Genomic DNA, 13,683 nt, shown 5'->3' with positions numbered 1-13,683 from the left:
CCACCCATCATCGGGAGCATGATCAACGTGATCACCACCAACACTGAGCAAACACAGCAAACAAAGAAACAAAAAATTAATCCTAGACCTTCCAGATTATTGCATAGGCACGGTGAGTTGACCCTGGCTGGATGCCAGGTGCCCACCAAAGCTGCTCTATCGCTCCCCTCCTCAGCTGGGCGGGGGGAGAAAATAGAATGAAAAGCTTGTGGGTCAGGGTAAGGGCAGGGAGATCACTCACCAATTACCATCACAGGCAAAACAGACTTGACATGGGAAAAAATTAATTTACTGCCAATCAAATCAGAGTAGGATAATGAGAAATAAACCCAAACCTTAAAAGCACCTCTCCCCACCCCGCCCTTCTTCCCGGGCCCAACCTCACTCCCAGTTTCTCTCCCCCCCCCCCCGCGGGCCGGACGGTGCTGGGGCTGGGGGGTCCCTCCGGCGGTCCCTGCCGCTCCTGCCCCCCGGGGGAGGCTCCCCACACTCTGCCCTGCTCCAGCCCGGGGTCCCTCCCCCGGGAGCGGCTCCTCCGCGACCTTCCCCCGCGGGGGCCCTTCCCCCGGGCTGCAGCTCTTCACGCACCGCCCCGGCCGGGCCCCCCCGCGGTGCCGCCCTTCAGGCCCAGCCGGCTCCAGCCCGGGCCCCCCGCGGGGTCACAGGCCCCGAACCCGCCCCGGCCCGGGCTCCCCCCCGCGGGGCCACAGGCCCTGCCAGGAGCCGCTCCGGCCGGGCTGCCCGCGGGTCGCAGCCTCCCTCGGGCACCCCCTGCCCCGGCCTGGGGTCCCCCGCGGGCTGCGGGGGGGGGATCTGCTCCCCCGTTCGCCGCCATGGGCCGGGGGCACGGCCTGCCCCAGCGGGGGCTTCGCCAGGGGCTGCCGGGGCATCTCTGCTGGGCGCCTGGAGCCCCCCCTGCCCCTCCTGCCCGGCCGGGGGGCTGCAGGGTGCTGCGCTCACACCTCCTCGCCCCTCTCTCCGGCTGGGGTTGGCTTTCCCACTTTTTAAACACGCTGTCCCAGAGGCGCTGCCACCATCACTGCTGGGCTCGGCCTTGGCCGGCGGCGGGTCCATCTCGGGGCCGGCTGGCATCGGCTCCATCGGACACGGGGGAAGCTTCTGGCAGCTTCTCACAGAAGCCACCCCTGTAGCCCCCCCACTACCCAAACCTTGTCATGCAAACCCAATACAATGGGTAATAATCAATAACCATGGTATTAACCAGATAAGGTGCTCCCACATTTTTAAGTTAGCGATTAAACTCCCTAACTTAGTTTTATTTTCAAACTGGTATAACTATTCTTCACAGCTCAAGTATTTAACTTCTCAGAAGTCATCTTTAAAAAATTACATTGCTGAAAAACTCTAGTTCTTTCCTTGCACCCAGTTTGGGACCTTCTAGAAAAAACAAGTCCAGATCATCAGCATTGCCGAGAAATTCCTCACTGAAACCTCTTATCCTCATTAAAAGCATCTTAAATACAACGCAATCTGGCCACAGCAACAACGTTAACACCACCCTCTCGTGTTCCTTAACTTTCCCATAGCCTTTGTTCTGCACCCCATCCCGTACCCAGGGCTGGTTACCTACTAGGCACACAGCAGGCAGCAGCAGGAACACAGTTAAAGGATAAAGCAGACTTCATGAAGTCAGCACCGGCGTTCTGAGCCATTTATGTGAAATAATTTACCATACCACAAATATATAAAACCAAACAACTATTAAAAAAGTTGTTTATCCTTCCTTGCAGAGCCTGCTTTGCCTAGCAACTACAAATTAACAAGCTCTGAAATTTTAAAAAGCACTCAAAAAGCACAGTGACCAGGAAAGGGGAAGACAGGAAAATAATTTTAACTCAGAATTTCCTCTCTCTTTTTAATTAAATAAACCTAATTCCAATTTCTGTTTTGTAATTTCAAACTTCTGTCATATTCTCAGTGGGATATAATACAGGCTTCACTTAAAACAATAAGGGGATATGAGCCTTTTCCTTCCTGATTAACAACATTGAAATAAATGGTGTCTACAGTCATAAAAATAACCCTATGGCTTGAGCCCACACATTTGTCACACTGGCAAGCCTTCTGTTAAAAGAAGGAGCAACCAAACTCACTGAAATAATGAAAAAAATACAGGCCAGGAGTAACTAATGCTTCTTTCAAAAGTAAGCAGGACAAAAGAAAAAAAAGAAAAGTCTAGTGGACAGTCACACAAGCCATTCAAGTCAGATGGCACACAGAGAAACAAGGATTCATTGGTGGGGCCTTCAAGCTTAAAGACATATACACACACACATGCTTTGAGGTGTATCAGCTTGGTTAGGCTTTATGGTGTTTATTTTCTAGAGATCCAGGAGTGGGACTCCATGGAGCTATCCTATTGACCAAAGCTCAGAATTTGTGAGGATTAGGTGGGAAAAAAAAAAGGGGGGGGGGGGGTGGTGGTGCAGGCAGGGTGGGAGGAGAATCAACACTATCGTAGCACAACACTGATATCTTTTTTTCCCCTCCAATGAATCTCCACATTTTATTGATGCAACAATACCTGATAATCCTAGTTCTTCCAAATCTAAGATAGAAATTGAAATATATTGTTCAAAAAACCAGAAACATCAACTCTAAAATAATTATATCCATGCATGGTTGCCTCACAGATCTGAAAAGCCAAAGGGACATGTCCATTAGCAGTTCAGAATCTGTAAAGCTTGAGCTTGTACCTTAATATGGCATGGAGTGTGATTGAGATTATACAGAAAAGAGCAAAACTGAAGCCAAACTCCTTTATATTGGATTTAGTGCTAATTCTAAGAGATACCAATACCACACAAGTTAAATGAGGTGTCCTTGACCTGCCAAGTAATACAGTAAATTACATTACTACAACTAGGAAGTCCTCCAGAGAGAAAACACAGAGTATCAGCATACCTCCTGTCCTTCCAAGGCCAATCTGCACAGAAGGTTGAAGGCTTCCTTCATTTTTCAACAAGTGAGGCAAATGGTAATAGATATTTGGCACTTGAAGAGATTTTCTACTTGTTAGCTCTTTTAACAATTTCAGCGTCTCATCTGCAAAGATACATGAAATCAGTAATGCAGAAAACAAAAAATATTAAGTTTTATGCAGTGGTAAATAGTACAAAATTCCAAGCATGGTCACAACTGAAAAACAGAAGAAATGATGCATTTTACTGAGGCATTATATCTTATGTACAAAGGAAGTCTTTCCTTATTTTAATTTTTTAAATAAATGGTGGCCATGATTATCTTGCACCAAGTAACCTTGCTACAGATATAGTTAATAATTACCTGATCACACAGACTTAGTGTGTAAACACAGAAGTACAGAATGCCTCATTTATTTAGGGGTTTGGGGTTTTGTTTTAGTTTTTTTCCGATGAATCAAAACGGGAGGCTTATTTACCTAGATTATTTTTTACTTACGTTTACCATTACCATGTAGTGATGCTACTGCAAATAACTTTTCAAAGCTACAAATACGTATTGGAATACACTGAACATACAGATACAAAACAAAAATAGCACTAAATATACAATTGAGATTTTGAGTATTTCTGCAATAAAATAAATGCTAACATGAATTTAATTTAGTACATTAAAGTACTTAAAATAATTCTTGCACTTTCCAAAGTAACTGCCTCTCAGGATGTCCAGGTGGTTCTCAAAGCTGCAAATAACAGTTTTAAAATTCCCCTACTGTGCGTGTTAATTTTCTTACATCAAGTGTGAAAACAACTCTTATTTCAAGTGACAGATATGACAGCATATGGATCTTTGATAACTTATGGGGTTTATATCAAGTTAAGTAAAAAACTGTACTTGAAGTTTCTGAGAAAAATGAATTGTTAAGAAGTGAGAAAAGAAATGCCATAAATGTCGTTCCTTTCAGATTCTGAGTATAGCTTCTACAAAGATAGAAGGGTTTTGTTGTAGGTTTTGGTTAGGTTTGTTTGGGCTTTTTTAATATTTATTTTTGGGTGAAACTGAATTCCTAACCACTTAGAATTTTGAAAAAGCTTTGTAAATTGATGCCGTAAGTAGAGATGCTTATCTTGATAAGATTCCAATATAGGTATATTTTACTTTCCCTGCTAATATTTCCTTTAGCTTCACCTGCAAAAGCTGGACTAAAAATTCTGTTGAAGTATGACAGCTCTTTGTATAAATGAATAATGATCTACATAAAACAATTTGGAACTCTCTCAGTTTCAAAGATAGCAAATACTATACAGTATTCTTTATAATTAAGTATGTTAAACTTAATAAAAACCTGTCTAATACTAAGTTCTGAGCACAAAAGCTCAGAAATTCAGACTTCAGCTGATTTCCCATCATGGCTCCACATAGAAAAAAAGAGGATGCCCTAGGCGGGATCCAGACATGACAGTATGTTAAAAATGTGAATCAGTAATTTTAGATGCTTCAGAAGAGAATAACTCCCTGTAACTATATTGCCTACAAACTCACTCACTCATTTTTGGAAAAAAATATGGTAATAACTTCATCATAAATCCAGTATCAAAATTACTTGACTTCCTCTATGCTTGTTTGCTTTAACAAAACATACACATAGAATATGAAGACAAAAGTCACAGACTATGTTAATCCATATGATTCCTGGAGATCCAGGGAACTATGGAGCTCAGGCTGGATAACCCATTCATGTCAGACACAGCAATTCATCGTTAGTATCAGCACCGAGGGCTTATAACTGTAACAACCACCACTACTACCACTCCACCCCACCCCGAAAAATTTTATAGAAAATAGTAATGCATATCACAAATGCAAGTAGACAACAGATTCAAAAAGCCTGATCAAGTTTTTTGATTTGCAAAGTTATTTGGATTTATATTCCTCAATAGGCCAATACAGTGAAATTTATGCAACCTATCAAATCAGACCTCTTGCCAGAAAGTTTATATTTATTTGCTATTCATTTTCCATCTAGAAAAATCAGAGTGACTAAAGCAGTAATAGTGTGATTTTAAAAGTTAACTTCAATAATTTGGTGAGTAGTGCAAAGGCAATCTCTAATATTACCAAACACAGCTCTTCGTAAACTTGAGCATCAGCCTCCAAAATGCATAAAAACTTGTAAGGAAGATTTCACCAGTTTTCAATAGCTGGTGATTAACTGGTAAAGGGCACTACTTTTACATTTTACAAATCATAATTAATACCTTAGTCTGTATGGTTTTACACCTTCCAGCAGACTTTTAAACATACTTTAACTGCTTCAAGTTCATCCATTTCTTCTCTTTACTCAACTTTCCACTCAAGCCCTATTTAAAAAGTGATGTAAATTATTGCCAAAATATATTAAATATGTTAAATAAGTAGCTAGAGGTTCCGAACTTTGGAAGCTAGGTGTGGAATAAGTATTCAGTCCCTAAAGCCATAAGAATGAAGAGTGGGTGCATGACTAAGAATAGAAATTGGAAAAAGCAAAAGCCAAAAAATTCCCCACTAGATACAACATATTACACATTCTTTATTTGCACTGCTGAACAGTTTCATTTGCCTTTCTTCATATTAATTTCTTATCCTATAGTAATAAAAGAGATATTGGTATTGCAGTTACAAAAAATATCTCAATCACAGTATGTACCTGAAAAATTATTCATTGCATTCTTACTCCCATTTGTTTCTGCTACTGCACGCCTGAACTGCTCCAAGATAGCATTCAGCTCAGAAGAGCGCTGCAGAGTGCGATGCTCAGCTATACGAAGACGTTCCTTCAAAGCATGAAATTCCCGTTGATATGCAATCAACTTTTCTAGAGAAAAAAAAAGATGATCCTGGTTATTTTTGGAAACAAACACAGACAGAGCCAATGAGGGTCAGGGACTGCTCAGCTAAGCAGGATCTGAAATCCAACCAAAAAGGGCACAGTCCAGTGCAATCCCACCTGAGTTAGGTACCTTAGCATTTGCACAGCATACAGAGAAAAGTGACCTGCACCAGACAGGGATGCAAAGCGGGCATTGAGGGGGGTACGCCCTTCACTGCAGCCACAGACAGGGGCAACCTATGAGTCCCCATTACTCAGCACCACAAGGCCATTCTGAATCCTTTCTTCGAACAGATGCCCACAAACATTTTCCTTTAAGAAGCAGGATTGGTGCCTTACAAAAGTACAGGTTATGGCTTTGGAAAGCCCCCTCTGAAGACTTTGCAAGAATGAGTGGAATCTGACAATATTTTAGACATACCAAGTTCAAACCCAAGTTTTGACTTCACAATACTGTCAGTGCCTGCAAGAACAAAATTTTGATCAAAATCCTGCTAAGGTAGATACATACATGTATTCTCTGAAAAGAGACCAAAACGGAGAGGGAAACTCCAAAACTCCTTTGCTGATATGTTGCCTATGCCCTTTCCACCCAGAAAAGTACGTATCTGTGGTTTCAGCATCTTCTTCCTGTTGGTCATTTCCTCAGATCTCCTGCTCACCATCATCACTCTCCTTCAGCCAAACTACAGGTACAGACTGGAGTGTCTCAAGTGATTTTATACCTTGTAATCAATATTCCAACAACACAGCTGTCATCCACAGACACATCCTTTTTGTTATTTACCTATCCCTTCACAGCCTCTTGGTATTGCAATGGTAGGGAAGCAGTTTTGCAAGCAATTTGAATCTCTTCCTGTTGCTACATTACAGTAACACATGGAGTAAAGAAAGTATTACAGCCAATTTTCCGTTGTTAATAATGTTACATTTCTTCCAACTTCTTTCAATTTACATTTATTTTCTTTTTTGTAATTGGGATGTACTGCTCTGATTAGGTTTAGAAAACATAATTAGCTAAAATGCCCCCTGCTCTGAAGACAGAAAAATAAAAACACAGTTCACTACCTCTTAAAAACATTTCCCTTGCCAGCCTTATTTTCCTTTTTTCATTAAAACCAAATGGTTATTGCTTTTGTGCCAACAAACCCAGAACACTGCTGCTGGCCGACAATTCAGTGCTGGGCACACTACACACCGACAAGTGAATCCACACTGCTATTTGAAACAGGATTTGGTGCTTTAGTCAGCAGTATTGAGAAGGCCAGGAAAATTTTTTGGACTTTCTGGCATGAAGGACATTCTTACTTGCCAATGATAACCCAAAGAAATCAGAGATTGCCTGGAACCATGTCTACTAATTACAGTAAGGTTACAAACCATTTTAACAGCTAAATGAGTATAGGATTGTATTAGTGTAGATGTCACACTCAAGCATGTGAATGATATTCCCTCCCCCAAATGAATGGGTGATGGCAGGTTACAGAGATCTCTGTTAATTTCTGTATAAACAGGGAGGAACTGGTGTGCCACCAAAAGGCATGCAAGGTTTTATTGAGGGCTTTTTTAGCAATGGATAGCCTCAGAAGCAGCCTGTAGCACTATGTCGCCTTTCTTCACAGTACAAGACAGCAGACAACTTCAGCACTTCTGTTCTTCCTACTTCAAAAAGGCTAAACTTGTCTGTGGCACAGTCTGCGTTTCTCCTGGGAAAATGGTGATAATTCTATGGAATCTGTGGTTGAGACTCCAGCACCTCAAGTAGGATGAATTTAGGACTTCCTCTCGATTTAGACAAATTCTTGGCAGACATCATTTCTCCTTCTACACTTACTACAAGACAGCAGCCCATCACACACACTACTCTGATGATTCTGGTGCTCTAAGGAATAGCAGAAGCCTAGAGCGAATAATTTACTTAGGAATACGTCGAAGAGTAGAGAATCACGGTAGCTCTGTGCCACCTCCACCTAGTAAACTCCACAATGCAAAATCAGAAATACCTTATTGCTAAACTCAGTTTTTAAGCAGAGATGATTTTTCTACCTCCCTAATTCAGATAGGTAACACAAAAATGGGAATTACAGGACCCTTGTAATTCCACAGCAAATTAATACTCTGTCGTAAAACCACAAGAAACTTAGAGCCCAACTGAAAAGGCAGTTTTGTCATATGAAGAAATAAAAACTGTAGTTTCTTATTAAGAACTACCAGTAAAAATCCCTTACTGAGAAGACGACGTTTCAGAGAAGGTTGCTGTTATAACACCTTTAATTTACAATTATTATAAAATGTCAAAAATAAAAAAGTAGTTAATTACTTTTAAAAGAAATTTAAATTGCATATGTAGAAGTAAACTTTTATTTTCATAACTTACCATAGCAGGTTTTTGAGCAAATAACATAGGTTCCCAACTGCAGCACTGTAAAATTTTTCCTAGCAGAAGTATTACGAAGTATTTCAGTCTTGAGGCTCCCAGTGCACAGTATTGGTACTGCATTTATGGTACTTGAGACCTCAAAAGCATGAATTCCTTTAAGAAATACTAGTTGATTGGTTCAAAGTAGTCAACTTCTCACAGGTGCTTCAACCACATATATCTGGGTCAAGGAGGCTGATGTAAAAGATACATAAACTCCTGACATCCATCCTTCAGAAATGTACAGCTGCTTTTTTTTTGTTAGGTCACAATATTATTCAGTCAAGTAAAACTAGAAAACGTTAACATTACAAATATAATCTTATTTTAAGTCCACTACCCTATGAGTATTTTTCTAGTTATTTATGCAAAACAAAGTAAAAATCACTTTGCAGGAACTTAAGCCATTTAAAACAGTTACATCTCTAGCACTACCAGAGCTAGCACTTTTCATGTATTTGGAGATTAATGTGTAATTTGGCCTTTTGGCACTTTGTTTTATAATATGACTTCCTGTACTTTGAAACAAAACAAATTAAATTTAAATTTCTAATAGTTTTATCTTTGGTATATTTTCAGTACTGCAAAGCATTGATCAACTACTCACATACTACTTACAAGCAAAGAGAAAACCACAACAGCAGCAATATCAAATTTCATTTCATACTGAAAGGCACTTGTAAAGGAGAAAATACTTCTTAGCTCTTACAGTACCACCAATAGAGGTCATCACCTGTCCCAGACTTTAGAAAAATAAGTGTCCCTTAAGGCATCAGGAGTTTATAAATACTGTGATTTTTCAGGGTTCTTGACTCCTAAGCACTTGGGAATGAGCCGACAAGATTAAATTTAAGGATCTATTTTTATTTAAACCTTGACTTATCTGACTTACCTCAAGTTTGGTATTTGATTCCCCCCCAAAAATATGAAATAATTTGAAAGCTAAATCTTTTCATCAAAAAATTAGGACTTTTTGAGGAAAACATGTTACTATATTACACAGAAGTCCCATTTACATTTTAAATTTCACGACTTTCCTCATAAGGAAGAGGAAATCAAAATCTGCAAGTGACTGTAGAAGCTTCTCCAGCAATTCAAGGCAGTCTTTCTGAAATGTGTATGCATTATGAAAGGCCAAAGCTCAATTACAGTTGAAATTGGCCAGTGCTTTATCTGACAGCAAGGACGGCTTTGTGAAGTATATTAATAGCAAAAGGAGGTCTAAAGAAAACTTTGGACCAATATTTTTTGATAATGATCACATAACTAACAGGGACAAAGACAAAGCAGATACATTCAATGCTTTTTTTGCTTCAGTCTTTAATAACACTGATAGACCTTGGGCTGCCCAGTCCTCTGAGTCAGAGGACCACGACTGCAGGAACAGTGACTTTCCATTTGTGGATACTGAAATTGTAAGGGACCAGCTCTATCAGCCGAATGTTCACAAGTCCACGAAGCCTGATGGGATTCATCTCAGAGTACTGAAGGAGGCAGTGAATGTTATGGCAGGACCTGCCTCGATCATCTGCCAAAGGTTGTGAGAGTCTGGGGAGGTGCCCTCTGACAGGAAGCTAGCCAACGTTATTCCAATTTGCAAAAAGGGCATGAGGGAAGACCCAAGAAACTACAGACGTGTTAGTGTAACCTCATTTCCTGGAAAAATTATGAGAAGATTAAACTGAGTACTACTGAAAGGCATTTAAAGAACAATGCAATCATCAAGCAGTCAACATGGGGTGACAAAAGGAAAGTCCTGTTCAACTAATTTGACATCCTTCTATGATAAGGTCACCTGCCTTGCAGATGAAGGGAAGACAGTGGATGCTTTTTTTTTTTTTTTTTTTTAGGAAAACTGATACTGCTTCTCACAGAGCCTCCTTCTGGACAAGTTATCCAACTGTGACATGAGCAGGTGCACAGTGTGCTGGATGAAGAACTGGCTGAAGGGCAGAGTGCAAAGGGTTGTGGTGAACGGGGCTGTATCTGGCTGGCAACTTGTCACCAGCAGTATTCCTTGGGGCTCAACTCTAGGGCCAGTTCTGTTCAATGTGAATATCTGGATGCAGGACCTGAATGCACCATTAGCCAGTCTGGTGATGATCCTAAGCTGGGAGGTGCTGTAGACTCTCTCATGGTACAGAATGCCTGGCAGAGGGATCTAGATCGACTGGAGCACTGAGCTACGATTAATGGAATTAAATTTAACAAGCCCAAAAGCCAGATTCTAGGAGCGAGTAACACCAGGCACAAGTATAAACTGGGAGAGGGGTGGCTGCAGAGCAGCCCTACCGAAAGGGATCTGGGGGTGCTGGTCAGCAGCAGGCTCAATGCAGGTCAGCAGTGGCCCTGGCAGCCACCAGGGCAACCCGCACCCTGGGGTGCCCCGAACACGGCACAACCAGCCGGCCAGAAGAGGTGATGGTACCGCTGTGTTCAGCCTTGGTGCGGCCTCACCTGGAGCGCTGTGGGCAGTTCTAGGCCCCACGAGTTAAGAAGGATGTGAAGGTCCTTGAATGTGTCCAAAGGAGGGAAACAAAGCTGGTGAAAGGGCTGGAAGGCATGTCCTGTGAGGAGTGGCTAGGGACTCTGGGCTGGTCTAGTCTGGAGAGAAGGCGGCTGAGGCTTTTTGCTCTCTACAGCTTCCTGAGGAGGGGACGTGGAGAGGGAGGTGCTGAGCTCTTCTCCCTGGGATCCAGTGACAGAATGTGCAGGAAGGGTTCAAAGCCACAGCAATGAGGTTTAGACTGGACATGAGGAAGCGTTTCTTTACTGAGAGGGTGGTCAAACACTGGAACAGGCTTCCTGGAGAGGTGGTCGATGCCCCAAGCCTTTCAGTGTTTAAGAGGCATTTGGACAATACCCTTAACGACGTGCTTAACTTTTGGTCAGTCCCATACTGGTCAGATAGTTGGACAGGATGATTGTTTTAAGTCCCTTTCAACTGAGATATTCTATTCTAGGACAAGCTCACTTGTAAGCATCATATATACAAAAAGTCAATAATGTAACCAATATTATCAAAACACATTGGACCATTTAGTGTTTTATTGTTCAAAGGTTTCTCTAAAACTTAAAGAAATTGAATGGTTTTCTTATAAAAAAAGTATCAAACCACTTTTTTCATTGCTGTAACAATTGAAAGAAAAATACTGAGCCTAAAACCATAAAGGAAACAGTCACAGAGATCAGTGGTCAGCACCATGAAAAAAGCTTCTGTTGCTACAATATTATAAATTACTTTCTTCTTCTTATGCTGAAACTTAGAGCTGTTTCAGAAAACAGAGGAAGGAATTCAGACAGTAAGTTATTGGCCTTATACAGCTGATGGAAGAACCCCAAACATATGTTCTCTGACAAACAAAACATCCTTCTAACAGCAGCTGTAGCCAATATCAAACACATTTGGGTCTCCAGTAGTTTCAGCACACAGTCGTATTTTTATTTAAGAATAAAACAGTATTTTATGTTGAAATGTGAAGGTGATCTTTTCCATACTTTGCTCTGGAAGCCAAAAAGATCAAATAAAAATAACTAGCTTTCATACTTCAAATGAAAGTATCTTGTTAAGAAATAACTTGAGAACTGGAGGCATTAATTCTTCATCATTTTCTCTTAAAATCTAGTAGTTTCAGCAAAACTCAAGAAGCTGAAACCCAAATATTTTAGCTGGCTTGATGCTGCACGCTTCTTGGAAAGTTAACACTACATTAACTCACTCAGTTTGTTTTATCAACTTTTTTTCCCCTTGTTGCAAGATGTTCTCCTAAATACGCAGAACCTAGAATTTAGACAAGCACACTTCAAAGTTCATGCAGTATTTTGAAAATTAAAACTTAAATCAAACTGTGAAGGTTTGCAAGTTTTTCACCAGAGATGAAATCTCAGCACTCAGCCTACTCTTCCTTATCTGGGTTATTTATGGTTCTCCCACTAAACAACTGTTAAAAAAAATAAAGTAATTCCAAAAAAGTCACCATTAGCCTAAGTTACAAACTCAATCCATTCTCCTCTTAGACACAGTCTTGATTACATAATTTGATTCTTGCTCCAAATTGAGACAGCTCATAAGTGAAGTTTTAAACCAGATACCAATTTCCTAAGCTCAACATGAAGCTTCTGAACATCATGGCATTCATCTAGTTTCTTAGTTCTGGGTTTTGTACTACTAGTCTACTCTGTGTACCTCGACCGATGACTTCTAAAGACAAAGAGCTCTCCCTTCAGATAAAAAAGGACAAATGAAAGGAACAAGAAAATACACTGTACTTTGAACTTACAAAAGCATTTTGCAGATTATCTCAGATCAACTAGAACATCAAAAGAAGTCTGAATTGTAGGTAAATTACCTGCACTAGCAGAACACTCACTGTATCAGAATTCCAAATGAAATACATACTGAACAACAAAACAGCAAAACTAGCCTGGAAACACAACCAAAGCAATTCTATGGCTATTCAGCTTCAGTGCCACTAAAAATCATCAACTGCTCTTAGATTTTGTTCATGTTACTTTTTTAGCAAAATGAAAATTTTTAATGTCCCAAGCTTGTCAGCGTTTAACAGGCATTTGGACAATGCCCTTAATAATATGCTTTAACTTTTGGTCAGCCCTGAATTGGTCAGGCAGTTAGACGAGATGATTGTTGTAGGTCCCTTCCAGCTGAAATAGTGTAGTCCATTCCAATATGAAAACTCTGTGAAGAAACTACTTTGGGTGCACTTTTAAAGTGAATGGAGTACAGACATTTATAGAATCAGCAAAATCCTGCTGCCTCTGGCTATTTGAAGTTTCACCATAAAACACCCACAAAGGAAATGAAGATGGATCACAGAATCACAGAAAGGTCAGGGTTGAAAGGTCCAACCCCTGCTAAAGCAGGTTCACCTGGAGCAGGTTGCACAGTTATGTCCAGGCAGGTTTTGCATGTGTCCAGAGAAAGCAGACTCCACAACATCTCTGGGCAGCCTGTCCCAGTGCTCTCTCACCCTCAAAGTAAAGATGCTTTTCCTTCCATTCAGATGGAACTTTCCATGTTGCAGTTTGTGTTGCCCCTTGTCCTGACACTGGGCACCACTGAAAAGAGCCTGGCCCCATCCTCTTGACACTCACCCTTAAGATATTTGTAGACATTTAAAAGCTCCCCTCTCAGTCTTCTCTTCCCCAGGCTAAAGAGGCCCAGCGCTCTCAGCCTTTCCTCATAAGGGAGATGCTCCAGTCCCCTCATCACCTTTGTAGCTCTCTGCTGGAAAATCTCCAGTAGTTCCCTGTCCCTCTTGCACTGGGGAGCCCAGCACCAGACACAGCACTCCAGGTGCAGCCCCACCAGGGCAGAGCAGAGGGGGAGGATCACCTCCCTCAACCTGCTGGCCATGGTCCTCCTAATGCCCCCCAGGATCCCACTGGCCATCTTGGCCACCAGGGCACACTGCTGGCTCATGGGCATCTTGGT

General features: G+C 41.3%; 1 protein-coding gene across 5 annotated transcripts in view; it reads right to left on the bottom strand.

Annotated features, from left to right (window-relative positions):
• MGAT4A (alpha-1,3-mannosyl-glycoprotein 4-beta-N-acetylglucosaminyltransferase A) overlaps window positions 1–13,683 on the bottom strand; it is an 85,284-nt gene that overhangs the window by 48,269 nt on the left and 23,332 nt on the right. For 4 of the 5 annotated variants that reach the window (XM_055703387.1, XM_055703388.1, XM_027813427.2 and 1 more), the window contains 2 exons: window positions 5,630–5,797; window positions 2,926–3,066 (listed from right to left, as the gene is read on the bottom strand). In XM_055703387.1, coding sequence (XP_055559362.1) covers window positions 2,926–3,066; window positions 5,630–5,797 — 309 coding nt within the window. Of the gene's footprint in view, window positions 1–2,925; window positions 3,067–5,629; window positions 5,798–6,233; window positions 6,266–13,683 lie in introns of all 5 variants that reach the window. The other variant, XM_055703389.1, reaches the window with a different exon arrangement.

Source organism: Falco cherrug, chromosome 2 (assembly GCF_023634085.1).
Source record: "Falco cherrug isolate bFalChe1 chromosome 2, bFalChe1.pri, whole genome shotgun sequence".
NCBI lineage: Eukaryota > Metazoa > Chordata > Aves > Falconiformes > Falconidae > Falco > Falco cherrug.
This window is presented reverse-complemented; position numbering and strand designations above follow the sequence as displayed.